The sequence below is a fragment of the Protopterus annectens genome, chromosome 2.part1 (genome assembly GCF_019279795.1).
Source record: "Protopterus annectens isolate FY-2018-M chromosome 2.part1, PAN1.0, whole genome shotgun sequence".
NCBI classification, from domain to species: Eukaryota; Metazoa; Chordata; order Ceratodontiformes; family Protopteridae; genus Protopterus; species Protopterus annectens.
Genome location: NC_056729.1, coordinates 1792141317 through 1792161565, shown reverse-complemented (window position 1 = coordinate 1792161565; position 20249 = coordinate 1792141317). Strand labels below are relative to the sequence as shown.

General features: G+C 40.5%; 1 protein-coding gene across 2 annotated transcripts in view; it reads left to right on the top strand.

The window, feature by feature from the left end:
• Nucleotides 1–20249, top strand: part of MTOR (mechanistic target of rapamycin kinase) — a 4577509-nt gene that overhangs the window by 591372 nt on the left and 3965888 nt on the right. For both annotated transcript variants that reach the window (XM_044063218.1, XM_044063219.1), the window contains exon 14: nt 13810–13932. In XM_044063218.1, coding sequence (XP_043919153.1) covers nt 13810–13932 — 123 coding nt within the window. The remainder of the gene's footprint in view (nt 1–13809; nt 13933–20249) is intronic.

Below are 20249 nucleotides of genomic sequence, written 5' to 3'. Positions count from 1 at the left end.
AAGTTTTTCAGAGTGGTTTTAAAAGATGGGGTGCAGGGTATTGACCTGATGGATACAGGTAAGGAGTTCCAGGCCTAAGCAACCTTGTATGAGTACAAACAATGCCCAGCAGATTTGCTAGATTTTTAGACAGACAGGAGACTTTGGTTACTTGATCACAATGAGCGACTGGGAACATAGTTGTGTAGAATGTTTTTTAGTGCTGAACAGAGGCAGATTGATGCTGGATAATTTTTTTAGGTGGTAAAAAGCTGTGTATGTTAGTTGATGAGGCATTTGTAACTAGTTTAGGCTTTTTACTGCTATATAGTGGTGAGCTGTGGAAGGGGTATTTGCTGCAAATTTAACAACTTTGTTATACCTTTGTTCAAAGTTTAATTTTTGTGAAGCCTGGAGGTTAGTAAGGATGGGAGCACCATAAAGAAGTGTGTGGAGGAGATAAATACAGGCAAGTGTGGTTTTAATTTTGTCTGTGAGAAAATTTCTGGATGTTCTTCATCTCACATTGCTGCAGTCCTTACACTTGGGTAGTCCGCTGTCCTCGGTCGGCCCGAATATCAAAGTATTAGGCTGACGTCGGTCACGGCGCTTAAGACTGACATCAGGACGTCAGGGTACAAATGCGCATGACCGACGTCATATCCTCAGTCTTTTTTGCCGCATGGTCCGATGCAGAAGCAGCGTTGCAAGTGCCGTTCGGCGTTCTGAAATTTTGAATCGGAGTTTCAGACCGAGTCAAAGTTGGCTAAGTACCCGTTGGGAACATTTTAGTTTTTCTTGCCTCAGTGGTTTACGGATGTCAGAAAAAGTGAATAACTGTATTTCTTGTGGGAAACAGATACTGCAGAGATTATCATACTTTGTGTATTCCTTGTTTGGGGCCTGAGCACGACGTTGTTGGGTGCCGCTTTTGTGCTAGGTTCAATAAGCGCACTATTAGCGAAGGTTAGATTGTGCCAGGTTGGTCTTTGGGAAGCGGTGCAATTATAAGATGCCGTCGGATGCTCGCGCCCGCTTCTTCGAAGCGCAAAGACAAAGCAGCTAAACCCAGGCAAGAAGAGTCGTCCGTACCGGACGCCGGTTCTTTAGCGACGTCAGTGGAACCGGTGGTTCCGCCGGAGGCTTCTCTGGAGTTCCAGGGGGAGACTTGGTTATTGCAGGATGTGGCCTCTCAGGAGGCAGGTCAGGCTGAAGGGGCTTCTCAGGTTACTGTACTCCCCTCCCTTCCTAAGGTGGTTAGGCCCTCTCCTTCTCTTTCTAAGGCTTCTCCCAGAGGCAGTAAGCAAGGTAACAAGGAGGTCCAAGTACACCAGGAGTAAACACCAACAGTCTTCAGCTACAAATGCTTACACCCATCCACTAAGCACAAAAAACGATAGAACGACAATCCAAAACTACTTTATTGAAAAACCACAGATGACCCAGGTTTCGTTCAGTGACGAACTTCATCAGATAACCAACATAAAACATCTCATTCTTTAAATATCATTCACCCTCCCACTAATTACATCAATTAACTAAAATTGCTCAATAAAATAATTATTCCATTTAAACCTTTAAACACACAGTGTGCGTTGTGTGCGTATGAAATGAATAATGTTAATGCAAAATAGTAAAAAACTGATCCTATAACTTATACATATAATAAAATGTGATAATATAATATATTATAAACTGTACAGATGAACCAAAAAATAATGTAAATCACATTTCATAATGCCCTAAATAAGAATATATATGTATATCTAAAATTATGATAAGGTTGCATTATAATAAAATATATTAAAACACTTATAATATCAGCATGAAGGTAAATTTGGTCATAAAAATACATGTGTATATGTTAATATGTAAAACTAATATATAAATATAGAATTCATATATATATATATGTGTATGTAAGAATTGCAAAAATGTGTACGCAAAAAATTATATATATATATATATATATATGCAAAAATTATATATGTATATACACGCCAACAATGGTACATGTGTATCAATATATGTGTGTAATTGATTGTAAATACAATGATCTAGGACACTAAGACATGAATTGATAAAATTATATATATTTTTATATGTTGAGGATATATGTATAAATCTATATATAAATAGATAATGTATGTATAAACAAACATATATATGTTAATTGTGTATATTGTGTGCAAAATCGATTTCTCTAAAATAGTACTTCCATGGCTATAAACTGTGTGTGTATTATAAGCTCATTATATTCACACAATTTACCTGCCTTTAACCATAATACTTTTCAAAAAGGGCTTTATGGTACAACACTCATTAAGCCCTGGGATGTTGCATGCATCTAACACTAACTGCCATTTTAATTCACATATATCCAAATCTAAAGGAATAACCCTACCTTGTACATCAAAAATAACATTCTGTATAATGCAGAACTTAAATTTATGTCCGGCATTTCCCATTATATGCCTGGCAAGTGCATTAGTTGTTTTAAGATTTCTAATATCAGATAAATGCTCTCTTACTCTATCCTTAAAATGTGGAAGTCTTACCGACATAAAATGAAGTCACAATCCTGGCACAAAGCAAGGTATACCACGTTGGATGAATAGCAATTAAAATGTCCCTTTAAATTAATACTATAACTATTGACAACAATATTTTCACCAGTGCAATAAATGTGTGAACATATAGTACATAAATCCACTTAAAATTTCCTATCTGTCTACATGTAGTTGTATTTTGGAACCATCACATCTCTCAAAACAATTTTAAATGATGCATCCTTCTTGTAAACAAATTTTCATTAAGCCCTTGAACAAGTGTCCTACTTTTTATCCTTACTAATTATATCCCAATTCCTCAGAATAATGTCCTAATAATCAGAAAACAATCATTGTATACTGATATGTATAAGGGAATGCCACTCATTTTATCTTCTTCACAATTAGGATTAGTATTAATCAAATCCAGACCTGTTGATGTTAATATAGCCTGATAAAATCCTACTCTTCTCTTGTAAGACACCTCATTTGATATTTTAGCGCATAATTGTTCAGGATACCCTCTATTCTGAAACATATTGGACATAAACTTTAGTTCTTCCACAAAATCATCATTGTTACTAACCATTCTGGCAGCCCTGACCATCTGCCCTTTAACAATTGCTTTTTTCTGATGGTCAGGGTGCCAGCTGGTATAATGCAAATAGGCATTAGAAAAGGTTGATTTCCTATGAATATTAGATGTTACTTTACCACACTTCTTATCATAGGTTAACCTCACATCCAAATATGTTATTTCTTTCTCACTAATTTCATGGGTAAACTTCAGAAACCTCACCGTATTGTTAATATATCCAATAAACGATTCCAACAAATCCTTTCTCTCATCCCATACAATAAATATGTCGTCAAGGTATCTTGTATATAGTTTAATATGTTCAAAGTATTCAGTTTTAAAGATGTAATTGACTTCCCAGTAACTCATAATCAAGTTAGCGTAAATGGGGGCACAAGATGCCCCCATTGCCACTCCATTTATCTGCTGATAATAGTTGCCCTCATAATGTATATAATTATTCATTAATACTATTTCCATCAGGTTCACCATCATATTTATCTGGTCCTGATCAAATAACTTTGTTTCATATAGTTGCTCCTCCAGCCAAATGAGGCCGATATCCTGTGGAATTGTAGTAAACAAATTGCATACATCAACTGTAATGAATGAGTCACCCTCATTCATTTTCAACTCATAATTTTCAAAAAATCCCAAGAGTCTTTGCTGATGTAAGGAAACTTAGTCAAACATTTTTTGAGGTGGTAATCTAAAACTGACTAACAAAACACGTCTTATTTCTCTTACCATCGACTATAGGTTAAATTGCAAGTTGTCCAAGCCTTTATGAATTTTAGGTATGCCAAATATCCCACTGATTACTGGATATTCATTATTCATATAATTATATTCATCTTCTGTTATCTCTCCTTTTTGTAACATATTTTTGATAGTTGAATCTATCTTGGCATACGCTATATTTATTTCATTAAGACTTACTTCCTCATAAGAGTCTCCTTGCAACATGCCGATCATATAAGAAATATAATCCTGTGTACTAGTCACAACCACCCATTACCCTTATCGGGTTTCATAATCCTAATGCTTGACTCATTCCTTATGCTATTAAATATCTCATATTCCTCTTTGGACATATTATAATGCATTAAATTTTTGTAAGTCCTGTAAAATTTCCTCATATCATTGTCACCTAGTCCTTCAAAAGTAGCTATTTGGTCATTCATTGGTGGATTGAATGCACTCGCTCTTTTTGGTGCCCTGTCTTTCTGTCTATAAAGATTTTCATCATCAGGACACGTGTTAAACCAAGTTCTTAAATTTAATTTACGAGTAAACATTTTTAACTCCATAATTGATTTAACCAATTCCCCTTTCCTACAAGGAACAAAATTAAACCCTTTTGAAAATAGGTTCACCTGTTTTTCATTCATACTGATCTTTGAATAATTATATAATTTGAAGTCACCCACTTCGTTCTCTATAATCATAGGGTGACTCAAAACCGCGTACATAGTACTAGCTGTGTCTGTGATTGTATTATAATTTAAATTAGATGTATTTTCATAGACATTCCCTACTTCACAATATACATCTGGATCTAAATTAATGTAAAAATTCACGTTCATATCCGTACTTTCATTGTCAACACCAAGTGTTTGTCCTGCAAGATCTTCCTCAATACATATATAATTTGATACAATTCCTTGTGCACCATGTCTCATCCCATCAACTAATATGATGCTATTTGTATATTCATGTGTGCTCATATCCATCAAATCTATGATGTCCACTTCATCCTTTACGTCATGCTTCTCCACATATTTATGCATTTCATTACTTTCATCATAATTAATGTCTCCCCACACATGTAAACAATCACCATCATTTTCATTATTGTCAAATAAACGTGACTTATTATTATCCAGAATCCCAATAGATTCTACAATTGTCTTCGAGCCACAAAATACATTTCCAACACATATACCAGCAGTGTCATTATCATACATACTATCATTGGCTTCCAAATGAATGTCTGTACCAATGATACACTTACCTATACACATAGTATGATCAAACTTATCCATATTCACACAACTGTGTCCAGAAACATCATGCACATGTCCCAAGTTCAATTCTGTACAGTTTACACACAAATCTTCAAATTCCGTCATCATTACTTCCGTGTCTTCCACCCGTTTTTTTGATTGTCTAAAAAATCTTTTTTAGACCGAGCTCCAGTTCGTTGGTAATCAGTATTGGGGCCACTTGGGCCTGTGTTTTTGAGTCTCTCGGACCTCCGGACGCCTTCCTCTATATCCCCTTCATTAAGCGTGCGGTGTCGAACTTCCGCTTGCTCACTAGAAATGGCGTCTGCCTCGTCACAACTATGACATAAGCGCCTCTTTGTGTTTGGTTGCCATGACGACTCTCCGTTGCCTTCGAATAAGGATAGACAACACCCAGCTCATACCTCTTAATGTCTCTATCTATTTTATTGTTTTTCCGGCGATAAATATTATCGCAACTAAGTTCAACATCTTGAATAATGTGCGTGTAATTGTTGTAGTACTGATCAAATAACAGATCCTTGCTTATACTATTATTGAGCTGATCCAATTCCTCAGTCAGCTTTGCAATTTTAATGTTGTTAAATTTGACCATAATTTCCATTAATTGTAAGCCACAGTGGTTAAAAAACTTGTGCAGTTCTGTCAACATATCACCATTGCCTTCACATCCGTTCGGATACTTCCACATGAAGCCTTTCGGCACTAATCCAAGTTCACAATTCCTTACTAAATACCCGTTCTCTAATTGAGTTCTTTTTAGTTTAAAGAGCTTCCGCTCAAAGTTTTTAAGCATTTCTTTCATTGGTTTCACATCTTTATTAACCACTGTGCTTTCCACAATCTTTCTATCTTTAAACAAATACATGTTCTTCTTCCATGCATCATTACAGCACCGCTCTTTACCTCTTGATAGGCCGTTGCTGGGTATCAATTCACTAGTAATTCCACCTGGAGAGCCCTGACTAGGTGTAGCCTGAGTGAGCGGTAACCCCAGGCTATCGCTCGTGCTTGGAAAAGCTGATGTTGGTTCGGTATTAAGTAATTTTTGTAAGATTTCTGAATGCTCCTTCAATTGTACCTGAATGTTCTGTAGTACACTCGCCAGGTCTACCGTTCCGTCCTCGTTATCCATAAAACCAACAAAGCACAACACACACCGAACTAGTAAGCAAGGTAACAAGGAGGTCCAAGTACACCAGGAGTAAACACCAACAGTCTTCAGCTACAAATGCTTACACCCGTCCACTAGGCAAAAAAACGATAGAACGACAATCCAAAACTACTTTATTGAAGAACCACAGATGACCCAGGTTTCGTTCAGTGACGAACTTCATCAGATAACCAACATAAAACATCTCATTCTTTAAATATCATTCACCCTCCCACTAATTACATCAATTAACTAAAATTGCTCAATAAAATAATTATTCCATTTAAACCTTTAAACACACAGTGTGCGTTGTGTGCGTATGAAATGAATAATGTTAATACAAAATAGTAAAAAACTGATCCTATAACTTATACATATAATAAAATGTGATAATATAATATATATAAACTGTACAGATGAACCAAAAAATAATGTAAATCACATTTCATAATTCTCCCAGAGGCAGACCAGGTTTAGCTTCTGTTGGTGTCTCTCCTAGTTCTACAGGATCTGTGCCCAAGAAGCACATGCTTAAAATGGCAGAAGATTTAATTACTTTGATTAGAGGTTCTTTGCCCCCTCCAGATAAGAGGCCTAGGGTGGAACCAGAGTTGGGGAGTTTTGAGCAGGCTTCAGATGTTTCAGAGTCTTCGGCTGAAGACTTGCAGGAGTACTCTCCTTATTCTGATTCTGATGCAGATGATTCAACTCCGTCTGCTTCTCCTCCAGAGGATTTTTCTTTTTCAGAGACTCTTCATTCCATGAGGGAACATTTTAAGTGGGAAGGTCAGGACTTCTCTGATTCCAGGAAAAGGCTTAGGGAATTTTTGCTTTTACCCCAGCATAGGCCTTTGGCTATACCTCCTGTTCTGGATGTTGTGGAAGATGTGTTTGCAGAGACTTCTCTTAATCCTGATTCTTTGCCTCCTGCTCCTGTTAAACCGGATAGGTATTACAGGGTGCCTGAGGCTCATAAATATCTTTATAAGAGTCCTAGGGCGGACCCGGAAACTGTTAGTCAGGGACCTAAGGGTGTCAAGGCCTCTGTTATAAAAAATCCGGTTCCTCCAGATAAAGAGGCCAGAGCTTTGGATAGATGGGGAAAGAAAGTCTATACTTCTTCCACCTTAGCTATGAGGGCTTTGAATTGCCAGTTTCACATGTTGAAATATCAAAACTATCTTCTTTCTCAATTGAAGTCTAAGGTAGATGCTCTGGCGGAAGGCATTGAGTGTAAAGAATTACAAGATTTGGTACATGTTTCTGAACAGGTGGGTAAGCATTCTTTACAATGTGGTTTTGATGCTGTACAGGCCTCGTCTAGGGTGGCTGCCACTGGGTCAGTTCTTCGCAGGCACGCCTGGCTGAGGGATCAGAATTTATCTGAACATGTTACATGTTAAGACAAGGATTTTGGACGCTCCTTTACAGTCTGATGTGTTGTTTGGTTCACCTGTGAAGTCAGTCTTGAAGAAAATGGAGGACAAGGCTAAGTCTATGCAGACTGTTAAAGATTTTTTGCAAGTTCAGCCTCCGAAGTTTAGTAGGAATTGGCCTGCTAAGGGGTGGATGTACCCTTCTTATGATTCACAGTCTAGGGGTAGATCTAGACGTGGTAGGGGCAGAGCTCAGAGCTCCTTCAGACGTAGAACAGGGAGTTCTCCTGCACATTCTTCGGGTGAGGGCAGGGGCCAGTCCTTTCGTAAACAGGCCCAATGACCTACCTTTTCAGCTGCCAGATCCTTCTTGCATGGCAGCACCTTTGGGAGGAAGGTTGGCACTCTTCAAGGAAAATTGGAGTTTGATTACCCAAGACAGATGGGTATTAGATATCATACACCGAGGTTACAGGTTTTATTTCCATACCTTGCCTCCTTTCAAAGGCATGCCGGACGTTCCTCCTCAGCAAAGACTAGAGGCTCACAAACAAATTTCTTTGCTGCTCCAAATAGGGGCCATACAACCTGTCCCTCTGCCAGAAGTGGGCCTAGGATTTTATTCTCGCCTGTTCCTAGTACCAAAGAAGGGGAACACGTGGAGACCAATTCTGGATTTATCTATTCTCAACACTTATCGGGACATTCCCAAGTTCAAAATGTTGACGTTACAACAGCTTTTACCTCTGCTGGGCAAGGATCACTGGATGGTGACTCTGGATCTCAAGGAGGCTTACCTTCATGTTCCTATCAGGCTAAGTTGCAGGAAGTATCTGCGTTTTCGAGCTGGGACTTCTCATTATCAGTTCTCTGCATTGCCCTTTGGCTTATCTACTGCGCCCAGAGTGTTCACGAAGGTTCTGGCTCCAGTGATTGCTTTCTTCAGGCTAAGAGGAATACAGATCTATCCTTATTTGGACGATTGCCTGATTCTGGCCCAAGGAAAGGACGAACTTCTTCATCATTTTCAATATGTGATGGCAGTGCTAAGATGCCTGGAGTATTCTGTGAACGAAATAAAGTCCAGTCTAGTACCCTCTCAGGACATGTGCTTTCTGGGTGTGAGACTGAATACAGCATCCCAGATGGCCTTTTTGACCCCGGACAAACAAAAGAATCTTTCTCTTTACTTCCATCAATTGTCTCATCAGTCCAGGCTGACTGCAGGGACAGTCCTTCAAGCCTTGGGGTTCATGGCATCTTGTATTCTGGTGCTTCCCAATGCCAAACCGCATATGAGGAAGCTGCAATGGTATCTCAAAAATGTATGGACACAGCACTGCCAAGATATGGACACTGTCATTCAGATAATACCTTGCATTCAAAAGGAATTTTTGTGGTGGGCTCAGGAATGTCACCTAAACAAGGGACTCTCTGTGACCCGGCCAGAGGCGAGTCAGATTCTAACGACAGATGCCTCAGACAAAGCTTGGGGAGCTCATCTAAATGGAAAGTGGGTACAAGACACGTGGCCTGCCAGACTTCAACATTTACATATCAACTTGAAGGAGATGTTAGCAGTCAAATTTGCATTGATAGCTTTCAAGGATTTACTCCTTCCTGGGCAGGTGTTGGTTCTAACAGACAACACAACTGTCATGTGGTACATCAACAAGCAAGGGGGAACACATTCTTATCCTCTATGCAGACAAGCAATGATTTTGTGGGAGACTGCTCTCAGTTTACAGCTAAATCTTCAGGCAAGGTTTCTGCCGGGAGCACAGAACTCCTTAGCAGATGTGTTGAGCAGACAAATTATGGATCCCCACAGTGGAAATTGGATCCTCATGTATTTCAGAAATTGACAGTGTTATGGGAACTCCAGACATAGATCTGTTCGCTTCTCCACTAAACTACCAGTTGCCAAAGTTTTGCACAAAAGGTTTCATCCCACAGCTTGGAAAGTGGATGCTCTCTCTTTCAATTGGAGCAATCTTCATGTGTATGCCTTTCCACCTCTGCCTCTCCTCCCAAAGGTACTCCTGAAGGTCAGACAGGACAAGCCAAAGATGATTTTAATAGCTCCAGATTGGCCTCGACAGCACTGGTACCCATTACTGAGAAGTCTGGTGCAGGAGCCTCCATGGCCTTTGCCTTGATTCCACAGCTGCTGTCTCAGGAGAACAGTCATCTACTCAATGTAAAACTTCACTCTCTTCACCTAACAGCCTGGCATATTCTGTTTTAAACCCTGGAGGGTCTCAGCTTCCACAGCAGGTTTTGAATGTTATTTTGGAAGCTAGAAGGCCTAGTACAAGGAAAGTGTACGCAGATAAATGGAAGAGATTTTTATTTTGGAGTACAGCAAAGGAATTTGATGTTTCTAAGCCTAATTTAAGTGTGGCTCTTCAGTATCTTACTGAGTTACTGGACAAAGGTTTGTCCTTCTCTTCTATTAAGGTTCATGCTGCAGCAATTTCTGCTCACTATGACTGTGACCCACCATTGTTTTCTCATCCTTTGTTTAAGCAATTCCTTAGAGGGCAAAGAATATAAGACCCCACGTGAGCTCCTACTCCTGCTTGGGATCTCAATTTTGTGTTGGAGAAACTCACTCTACAACCTTTTGAGCCTGCAGCTACTGCTGAGTTGAAATATTTATCATGGAAGACTGCTTTTTTGTTGGCCATTACCTCTGCGAGAAGGGTGTCTGAGTTACAGGCCCTTATGGCAGTTGAGCCTTTCTTAATTTTCCATAAGGATAGGGTGTCTTTCGTACTAATCCTTCCTTTATGCCTAAAGTGGTTTCTAGTGTGGCTTTAAACCAAACTATTCATTTGCCTACTTTTTATGCAAACCCCCAAAATAAAGTGGAAAAGATTTTGCACACTTTGGATATACACAGGCAGTTGCGATATTATTTGAGCAGAACTAAAGGGTTCAGGCAGTCTCAGCAGTTATTTGTTTCATTTGCTTTGGGTTCTCAGGGCAAGCCTGTGTCAAAACAAACTATTTCTAAGTGGATTGGGTTTTGTATTGCTTTCTGTTACTCCCATCATGGTAAGGAGATTCCAGCTGGGATTAGGCCCCATTCCACTAGGGCTACTGCCACTTCTACAGCTTTTTAAGGGGTGGCAACTAAGGATATTTTAGAGGCAGCTACTTGGAGTTCAGTGCATACTTTCTCTAAGCATTACCACCTTCCACTTTACTCTAAATCTAGGGCTGGTTTTGCCACTGCAATTTTACAGGGCATTTTGGCAGCTCCTACTGCTTTATAGTTTTGCCATCCTCCTTATCTCTGCTTTGGGATTCTACCCAAGTGTAAGGACTGCAGCAATGTGAGATGAAGAACATAGTACAGTTTTGTACCTACCATAAATGTAGATGTTGAAGATCCACATTGCTGCAGTCCTCCCTCCTTCCCTCTGTAGTTAGAGGCGGTTGTGTGGTTTGGGTTGTACATATTGTGAATATTGTATATATTGTACATAGGGTTAGTACTGGGGTGGTTGGTTGTTTTTTGCTGTCTTTTGGTTTTGACCTTTCTTTTAGGGTCTTCTGACATCTGGGGCAAGAAAAGACTGAGGATATGACGTCGGTCATGCGCATTTGTACCCTGACGTCCTGATGTCAGTCTTAAGCGCCGTGACCGACGTCAGCCTAATACTTTGATATTCGGGCCGACCGAGGACAGCGGACTACCCAAGTGTAAGGACTGCAGCAATGTGGATCTTCGAACATCTACATTTATGGTAGGTACAAAACTGTACTTTCTATAAAGCATCCTTAGTTTTTGATGAATTTTCCTAATGCAGTTTTGTATATGCGGGTCAAATGTCAGCTTATCTACTGTCACCCCTAATAATTTGCTTTGAGAAGTGACTTAAAGTGTTTGGGTTGCATTATCAAGAGAGAGAACTTTAAATTTTATTTTTTCATATGAGAGATTTGGGGAGGAAAGTAGTAGTTTGGTCTTTTTTGGGCTGAGCATGATTTATGAATTATGATGCCTTGCTTCCGTAGCTGTTAAAAGCTTCTTGAGTAATTTTTTGGAGGTGTACCTTGTTGTCAGGTATGCAAATGATGTAACATAGAATACTGGTCAGGATGCTAGATCTAGAATTGTTTGGGTTTGATGTGAACTCCACCCCCTTATGAGTTGGTACCATTACAGCCTATCACCATAGGTCAGAGGGTGTATTTACGTGCTGATATTTTATTTAGCATGATTAGTAAAGGGCTTAATTAGATGCCGCGGTGGTACAGTGGTAGCGTTGTTGCCTCACAGCAAGAGGTTCTCCTGTTCGATTCTCGACTGGAGTGCCTTCTCCACAGAGAAGGAACTCCAGTCGAGAATCAGGCTGAAACCTCTTGTTCGATTCTCGACTGGAGTGCCTTCTCTGTGGAGTCTGCATGTCCTCCCCCACGGTCGAGTGGCCTCCGAAAGACATGCGTGAATGGGTGTGCCTTAGCTGAAGGTTGGGCATCGGGCTAGCAACTCGGCACCATAAAAATCTACTACCAATCATTAGCGGACCGGAGTTCCGCTGTGGCGACCCCTAACCGGGAAAAGCCAAAAAGACAAACAACAAGTAAAGGGCTTAGTCAGATTTTAGTTGATTCTGTGTAGGAAACATCCAATTTGTTCATCTGGCCCCATGGAATCTGAGTTTTTAATTTTTTTTCTTAATGGCAGTTATCATAAGTGTTCTTCATTTAGATGACTGTTGCAGTAATCCTTACTACTGACGCTTCGCCACTTGGTATTCCTCATGGCCAGCTTAATTTCGCAGGCTCAGGATCCTTGCTTGTGTCCAGTCCCTGGTACGTCTGAGTATGCCAGTATAAGAAGATTGTCTGCCTCTGCCACTGTAGAACTTTCTTGTCAGAGTTCATAATTGCAGAACCCACTGTGTTCCATGTCACGTTTAATTCATATCGTCCTCTACATAGCTGATTGATTTTGAAGTTCAGGAACAGCTTGAGTAGCCCTCTGGTGAGCCATATTTTCTTCACTGGTTTTGTAGTTGAGTAGAGTTGTTCAATACTGTTGTGTTTCTAGGACCTGTGTCTAAGAAAGGGAAATGTAGCTGTGATAGACAAATCAGCCACTGTATGCTTTGTCTAGGCAAAGATCACAGCACCAAAAACTGTGACATCTGTCAGGGCTTCTCCCCACAAATGCTCAGTCATAGGCTTAATTCCGTATCTAAATAGTTGTGCGTGTTATCCTTTGAGACGCTGGCACCAGTAAGTGCCAAGACTGAGTCTGTCACTCTTCACTGACATATTGTGCTACTCTGAAGAGGTCAATTTTCCAGATTAGTGAACACCATTCACTTCAGAAAAGGAATGCTCATGCGTTTTGGACTTCACTTTTCACTTCTGAAAATGGGTGCTCCTACCACATAAGGTTCTCTCTTTCACAACTAAATATAAAAATAGAGCCAGTATAATTCCAGGTGCAGGAACTCGCCTAGTAGAAAAAAAACCTGTTGTATTCTAGTATTTGGATATGATCTCTTGTACATGGATTATTTGTAGCCTTAGATTCCGTTCATGTCATTGAAAACTATCAGTTGTGAGCAGCACTTGCATCCATTTGTTATGTGTTAAAATAAAATATAACTTTAAGAGCTCCTTCTCATGTTGTAGTACAATTATGTAGTTTGTGTACTCTTCCAGAATAGTTAGCTTTTCTTGCAGGTAGCACTCAAGACTGGGCATATGTGTGTTTGTGCACAAGCTATGTAAATGCATGGACACAAGGACCAAGTAACAGGTAACCAGTGACTTAATAATTCAGCAAATAAAGTGCACAGTTGTGACATATGTTGAGATCTTGATCATACAAAACTTTGATGACAGTGATTTTTTGTAGCTGCTTTTCATATTTCTTTAAGAAAGTAGCATTCTTTTAACTTGACTAAAGAAATGACTGTGCCGGGGACTGTACCGATAGGATTATGTGATCGAGCTTCATGGTAACTTTACATGGAAGCACAGAAAACGTCAAACATATTGTCAGTTGTACATGTAAATGGAAGTTTTGCATGAGTGATCTTGTCGTATGGAATATTGTAAGTGCAGACTGTTGGTGTGTGGATTGTGTTTTACAGTAACACATTATTTGTTGTTGTTTCAGATTTTAACTGAGCTGGAGCACAGTGGTGTTGGACGAAATAAGGAACAAGGGGCCCGGATGCTGGGTCACCTTGTATCCAATGCACCAAGACTTATTCGCCCATATATGGAGCCAATTCTAAAAGTAAGCACTTTTAAAAACAAAAGTGTTCTTTTATTTCAAAGTCTAGAACTCACTGTAATAATGTGCCAGAGATAAGTGAATATAATGTGTCAAGTTGAGAAAGGGAGCTGTTTTGTCTTCAGAAGACAAACTGGCTTCTGTTTCTTAGCAGAGCAACCTTGCTGTTTTTTACTGTAGTCTCTAATTCTTTAAATTACTGAATTGCAATTGCTTCCTCTTCTAGCAGATAAATGTATTTCCAACTCTATGCGCTACCTTTAAAGCTCTCAGGAACCATTTGCTTTTTTTTGTATGAAAATTTAATAGGTACAATGCATTCAATTTTTCTTTCTCATAAGTAATTTTGAGGTATTCTGCAGGAAGGTTATCTGTAGAATGTGAGCAGGGTTTTAAGTTTGGATAATACATTTTTATGAAGGGTGTAGCAAAGCATGGCTTGGTGTATGCGTAGTAGCATGTTGTCATTAGGCAGATTGACATTAGTGTTTGACGAAAGTAAGTAAATTCATATATATGTGAGTGTGTCGTACACACACAATTAATTTTGTAGTTCTACTGAATCTGTTGCACATGTTTAATGAGGTGAGAAACACCACCAAGTGTGAAACTTGCCTACAGTAATTTGGGAATTGTGTCTTGGAGGCAAACACCTTTAAATTCTTGTAACCAGTGTACCTTCAGCCTTCTCTCGACAGATTATCCAGTTTAGTAATCTCACTGGGTAGTCTGTTCTGGGAAGCAGGGATGAGTTTGCTGACAGTTTTTAACAGATGACAAAGTGTAACTTAGGTCTTGGATCTAGTTCCATGGCATAGAGGGATGGAGCTGTTACTGTTACCCAGCAACCCACGATCAATAGCTGCTCCAGCAATGGAAGGGGTTGGGAGAGATGGGTTGAAAGGAGTGACTTTGCAGGTTTGCCCACTCTGGAAAGGATGGAGAGAATTTCTGTGTGTGATGCTGAAACATCCCCAGTGATGGGGATGTGCAATGATGTGGGGCACACACCAAATAGATTTATTTGCCTTCGTTCCCAGAACAGATCATTGAAAACCATCTTGTGGAATGGACCGTTTATGTATGCCTTTCCTCCCTTTCCTCTCATTCAGAAAGTCCTCCAGAAAATCAGGAAGGACATGCCAAAAATCTTGCTGGTGACTCCCTATTGGTTAAGGCAGCATTGGTTTCCCCTTCTTAAGTCCCTCGCCAAGGGCAATCACCACAAGTTGAACTTGAGGGAACTCTCATTCAGCCATACCTGGAGATGCTTTGCTTAACCCTCTGGGTGATAAACTTTTAGTCCCCTTCAGACACTGCTACACTGAAGACATGCTATCTATCCTGCAGGAGGCCAGGAAACCCAACACAAGGAGATCCTACATTTCTAAATGGGAAAGGTTCTCTAAATGGTGTTTCAAAGACATAGGGACACCTTTCAAGCGGACGTTCCTCTAGTCTTAACGTGTGTGTGTGAGCTCATAAAATCAGACCTTTCATACTTTTTGGTGAAAGTTCACTTATCTGCCATCCCTGCCTGCTTACCTTTTCACCCTCCTCTGCTCTCCAGGTTAGATGTTAAACTATTTTTAAAAGGGGTCTTGCACATTAGCCCACCAAGGAAGCCTATCCCATCCCCTGGGACCTAAATTACGTCCTGGAAAAACGTACTTGCCCATTTTAAGCCAGCCAGCTCTGCATCCCTGCAGATGTGCTGTGCACATAGAAAACAGTCCTATTGGTAGCCCTCACCTCAGCCAGAAGGGTCTCAGAGTTACAGCCGCTCATGGCATCCCCTCCCTACACTATCTTCCAGAAAGATAGGATGCTTTGCGCACCAGCCCCTCCTTTATGCCCAAAGTGGTCGATGAACTGTCACTAAATCAGTCTATTCACTTACCCACTTTCTTTCCCTATCCTAAAAATGATAGTGAGCGAATACTACACTCCCTTTATGTCCACAGGCAGCTAAGGTTCTATTTGGACAAAACTAAGACCATTAGAAAGAGTAATCAACTCTGTGTCCTTCCATCCCAGGGCCCTGGGCAAGGCAGTATCCAAACAAAGTATCTCCTATTGGATTAGGAAAACTATCTGCTTCTACTATTCCTACCATGAAAAGCACTTGCATCAGGGGGTCAGGGTGCACGCTACTAGAGCAGTAGCCTCTTCTGGGGTCTTCTTCAAAGGCCTGGACACGACTACCATTCTTGAGGCAGCCACCTGGTCCTCAATACATACCCTTACCAAACATTACAAACTGGACCGTATCTCCAGAGCCAGAGCAGGATTTGCAAGGGCAGTCCTGCAGGGATTTCTGGAATCTGCTACCTCTTCCTCCACCCTTCCTCCTTGTTAAGCTGTGGTACTCTTCACATAGTAAGAATACTGCAACATGAGAATAGAAGGACATAGAATAGTTGTGTAAAATCTTACCATAACCATAGATGTCCTTCTCTTCCATGTTGCAATATTCTTCCACTCCCAGCTATTCCTCTGCATTGCCTTTCACCTGTCTACGGGGCATCATGGCGTCCTACCTAGGCTATGGTTACACTGGGCAGTCCATTGCATTTCACCTGTCTAGAGGACATCATTTGAGAATACCCAGACTACTGTCTGATTGGGCAGTCAGTTCTGAAGTCTCTGTGTGCAGACGTCACATTTAAGGCCCCTGGTTTATGGCCCTGCATGTGATGTCCAATGCAGTAGCAGCAGCCAGTCTTAAGCTTTTGTATAGGAGCCAACGTTCAGGTCGCCTGAGGCAGAGGATTCCCACAGTAAGAATACTGCAACAATGAAGAGAAGGACATCTGATTATTTTACACAACTATTCTTTCATATAACAAACAAACATTTGCTTGATGGCAGAAGGAAACAGTAAAACTATTCAGTCTGCCTTTAAATGTCTTAACATTCTCCCTCCTTTCCTGCTTTTCCACTTGTCTCATGCTGCACACTCCTTCCAGTAGAATATACCATGGACTTATCCCTCTCTGAGAAAATTAGTTTTAGTGATCCAAGAAGTAGTTGGTCCCTACTGTGTGCTGCTTGTTCCCTGCTATCCAGTGTGTCCTTCCTGTTCCGAATGACGTGATCACATCTTCCTAACATGGTCTTAAGTGCCAGAAGCATATCCTTGTATTTATTCTGGTCTCAAATGAGGTAAACATTTACCCTCCTATAGCTTTTGATCATATTTCTTTCCCACTGTTTTAGAGATTTTGTGATAGTTTTCCTCTAAATTCCTTCCAGCAACCTAATGTCCTTTTTTTCTTGTATGCCCTCCAGATCTGCATGTAATACTCAAGGTGTGGTTTCACCAAGGTGGCTGTAGAATGGCAACATTGCCTCTTTGTTTTTGGAATCTCGCCCACTGTGGAAATACTCAGCATTCTGTCTGCTGCTGCTTCTCTTTTAATGTGCTCTTAATGGTCAAGTCCAAGTGTGGTCATCACCTTTAGATCCATTTATTTATTTACTTTATTTGTCATTTGTTAACCGGGTTAGTCCAGCTGATCCAGTGGCCCGTTTTCAGTGGATACCCGAGGAGAAAAGCTCCAGATAGTTATTACAAAGTTCCAAAAAAGAAAAACATCTGACAATGAATTTTTTTGCAAACTTTACAGTAATGTGCTTTACATGTGAACATTAGAAATTTACAAAAGCCTGAGAATGAAGTTTACATAAACATTACAATAATGTGCATAACACGCAGTACAAAAGTTAGAATTTTTTTTTTAATAAACAAAAAGAGAAAGAGATGCAAATGAGATAGGACATTTGCAGTAGGTGGGTGTTAAAAGTGTGAGAGGTAGTAAAGTGGTAAGGTGGGATTTAAGTGGGATCATTGTGGTGACAGGTGTTGGTATTTAGGAGAAAAGTTTTAAGTTTGGATTTAAAGAGATTTATTTTAGAAATGATTCGGATATTAAGGGAGGAGTTTGTTCCATGCATGAGAAATACTATCTTTGTAAAGAAGAGCTTTTCCTGCTCTGTTGCCATTGGTTTCACTTCTCCGAGCTGATATTTCACACAGGGATTATTTTATCCCAAATTCAATGTTTTACCAGCTTTTTGGCCACTTTTTCAGCCTTTCCAGAAACTTTGCTAAACTCTTCCTCACATACTTCCGTACTGCACTTAACTTTGTCATTGGCAAAGTAACCCTGTTTTCTATTCTTTTAGATATGCCCAAGATGCACACTGATTAGTAGTAGACCTGGGACAGATGCCCTGTAGTACTCCACAAATCACTTCCCTAATTCCTGACATAGTACTCTTCCCGTAATCCCCTGTGTCCTACCATTTAGTCATATAGTTACCCCAGTCCTTAGTGTTGGTGCTACACCCAGCCCCTCCAGTTTTCCTATCAACTTCCTATGTGGAACAAAATCAAGTGGCCTTGCTGAAGTCCAGATAGACTTCGCCTGTTAGTTCTCCCCTGTGTACTTTATATGTAACAAGATTTAAAACTGGATCCATTGTTACTGATCACTTCTTGGGACTGTAAACCACTGTTGGATGCTGTTCTGGAGAATAGTATCTTGTAAAAATGCTTCCAGCCTTCCCCATAGCAGAGTTTGAGTAGCCTCACTATAACAGTACATGTTGCTCAAATAACAGGTAAGAGCAGTAAGAGTAAGGTAAGAACAATAAGAGTAAGAGTAAGGTAAGAGCAATAAGAGTAAGGTAAGAGTAATAAGCTGTCACCCACCTTCACCCTGCTGTGTGGATTTGTTTGGGGGTTAATTTCTATACCTCCCCAGTATCCAGGAAGAGTGGATGGGAGGACTCTTATTCACATCTTAGGGCCATCTTTGTAGAGCATCTGAGGTGGTTCAGTAGGCCCCTTCAGAGAGGGGGGGAGAAGGCCTAGTATAGCTAAGCCCTGTCTGTAAACACAGGAGTATTTGCGCTTGCTTATCTGTGACTTTTTTTTTTATGGAATACAAAGAAAATGTCATGGACTTCTCTTCATTTTTTTTCTAAGCATCATGTTGATATCCTTGACATGAGGAGATGACCAGCCATGCTTCATAGGTAGGTACTAGGCTATTGGCCCTAGGGCCTATATAAGCCTAGCCAAAAAATGTACCCTGGCTTTCTCCACCCAAGAAATTTATTTTCCTGTGCCCCTGTCGAGCAGAGCCACAGAAGTGATCCCTGGGGTGAATTTCCCATTTCCCATCCAGTCATCAAGATTTTTCTTGAAGAGTGCTAATGAGGAGCTCTGTTTGACATAGATAGGTAGTCTGTTCCAGAGTATGGGAAGTCTCTGGGACAGGAATCTATCCCTCCAGCATGTTCTGTTTATTGTGGTGACAAGGTTTAGGTCCCTAGAGAGTGTAGCTCGGAGGGATTGGGATTTCTTTAAGTGGAGCATGTCCAACAGTACTGGGTTTGACATAGCTTTGTATGTTAGGCAGAGATCGCCCCTGAGTAGGCGATATGCGATGGAGTAAAGCTGTAGTTTTGAGACGGTCTGCGTAGGGCATCTGTTTGAGGCCAGTAATCCTCTTTGTGAGGTATTTCTGTGTTCTTTCCAGTTGTTGTAGATGTCTTGTGAGGTACATACCAAAAGGGGCATTGTACTCTATATAATGGGTCTAATGAATGATGAGTAGAGGGGAACAATGACCTCTTTTTTTCTGGATGAGAATCCTTTTGTGATGAGATGAGCCACGTAGAAGGATTTCCTGACCACTGTGGCGATGTGATTATCAAAGTAGAGACTACTGTCCACCTGTGTCCCAAGGTCTCATCACATTTTTGGCATTAAGAAGACTACCAGCTATGTGGTAGCTCATGGGTACAGAGTTTTTACCAAAGGGGATGACAATACACTTTTTGGCATTGAGCTTTAGGCCATGGCTTTGACACCAGGTATCTGTCTCAGTGAGGCCCTTTTGTAGTTTGTCCACATCATTAGGAGTTTCAATTATGGCTCCTAGTTTGCAGTCATCTGCAAACTTTGTTAGCCAAAGACCTTCTGTGTTAGCCTGCACTTCAGAGAAGTAGATACCTAACAGGAGAGGACCCAGGACTGAACCCTGTGGTACTCCACTTGTCACTGTTCTGAAGTCAGATTTGGAATCCACTACTTTCACAGTGTGGGTTCTGTCCATGAGCCAGTTGACAACCCATCTTGTGACATAGGGATTTATACCTAGTTTAGTGAGCTTATCTATAATTCCAGAGTGGGGGATGGTGTCGAAAGCCTTGGCAAGATCTAGATAAGCTGTGTGAACCATTTTACCCTCATCTATGGCTTTGGTGACTGCTTCAAAGAAGTCAATCAGGTTTAGGAGACATGATCT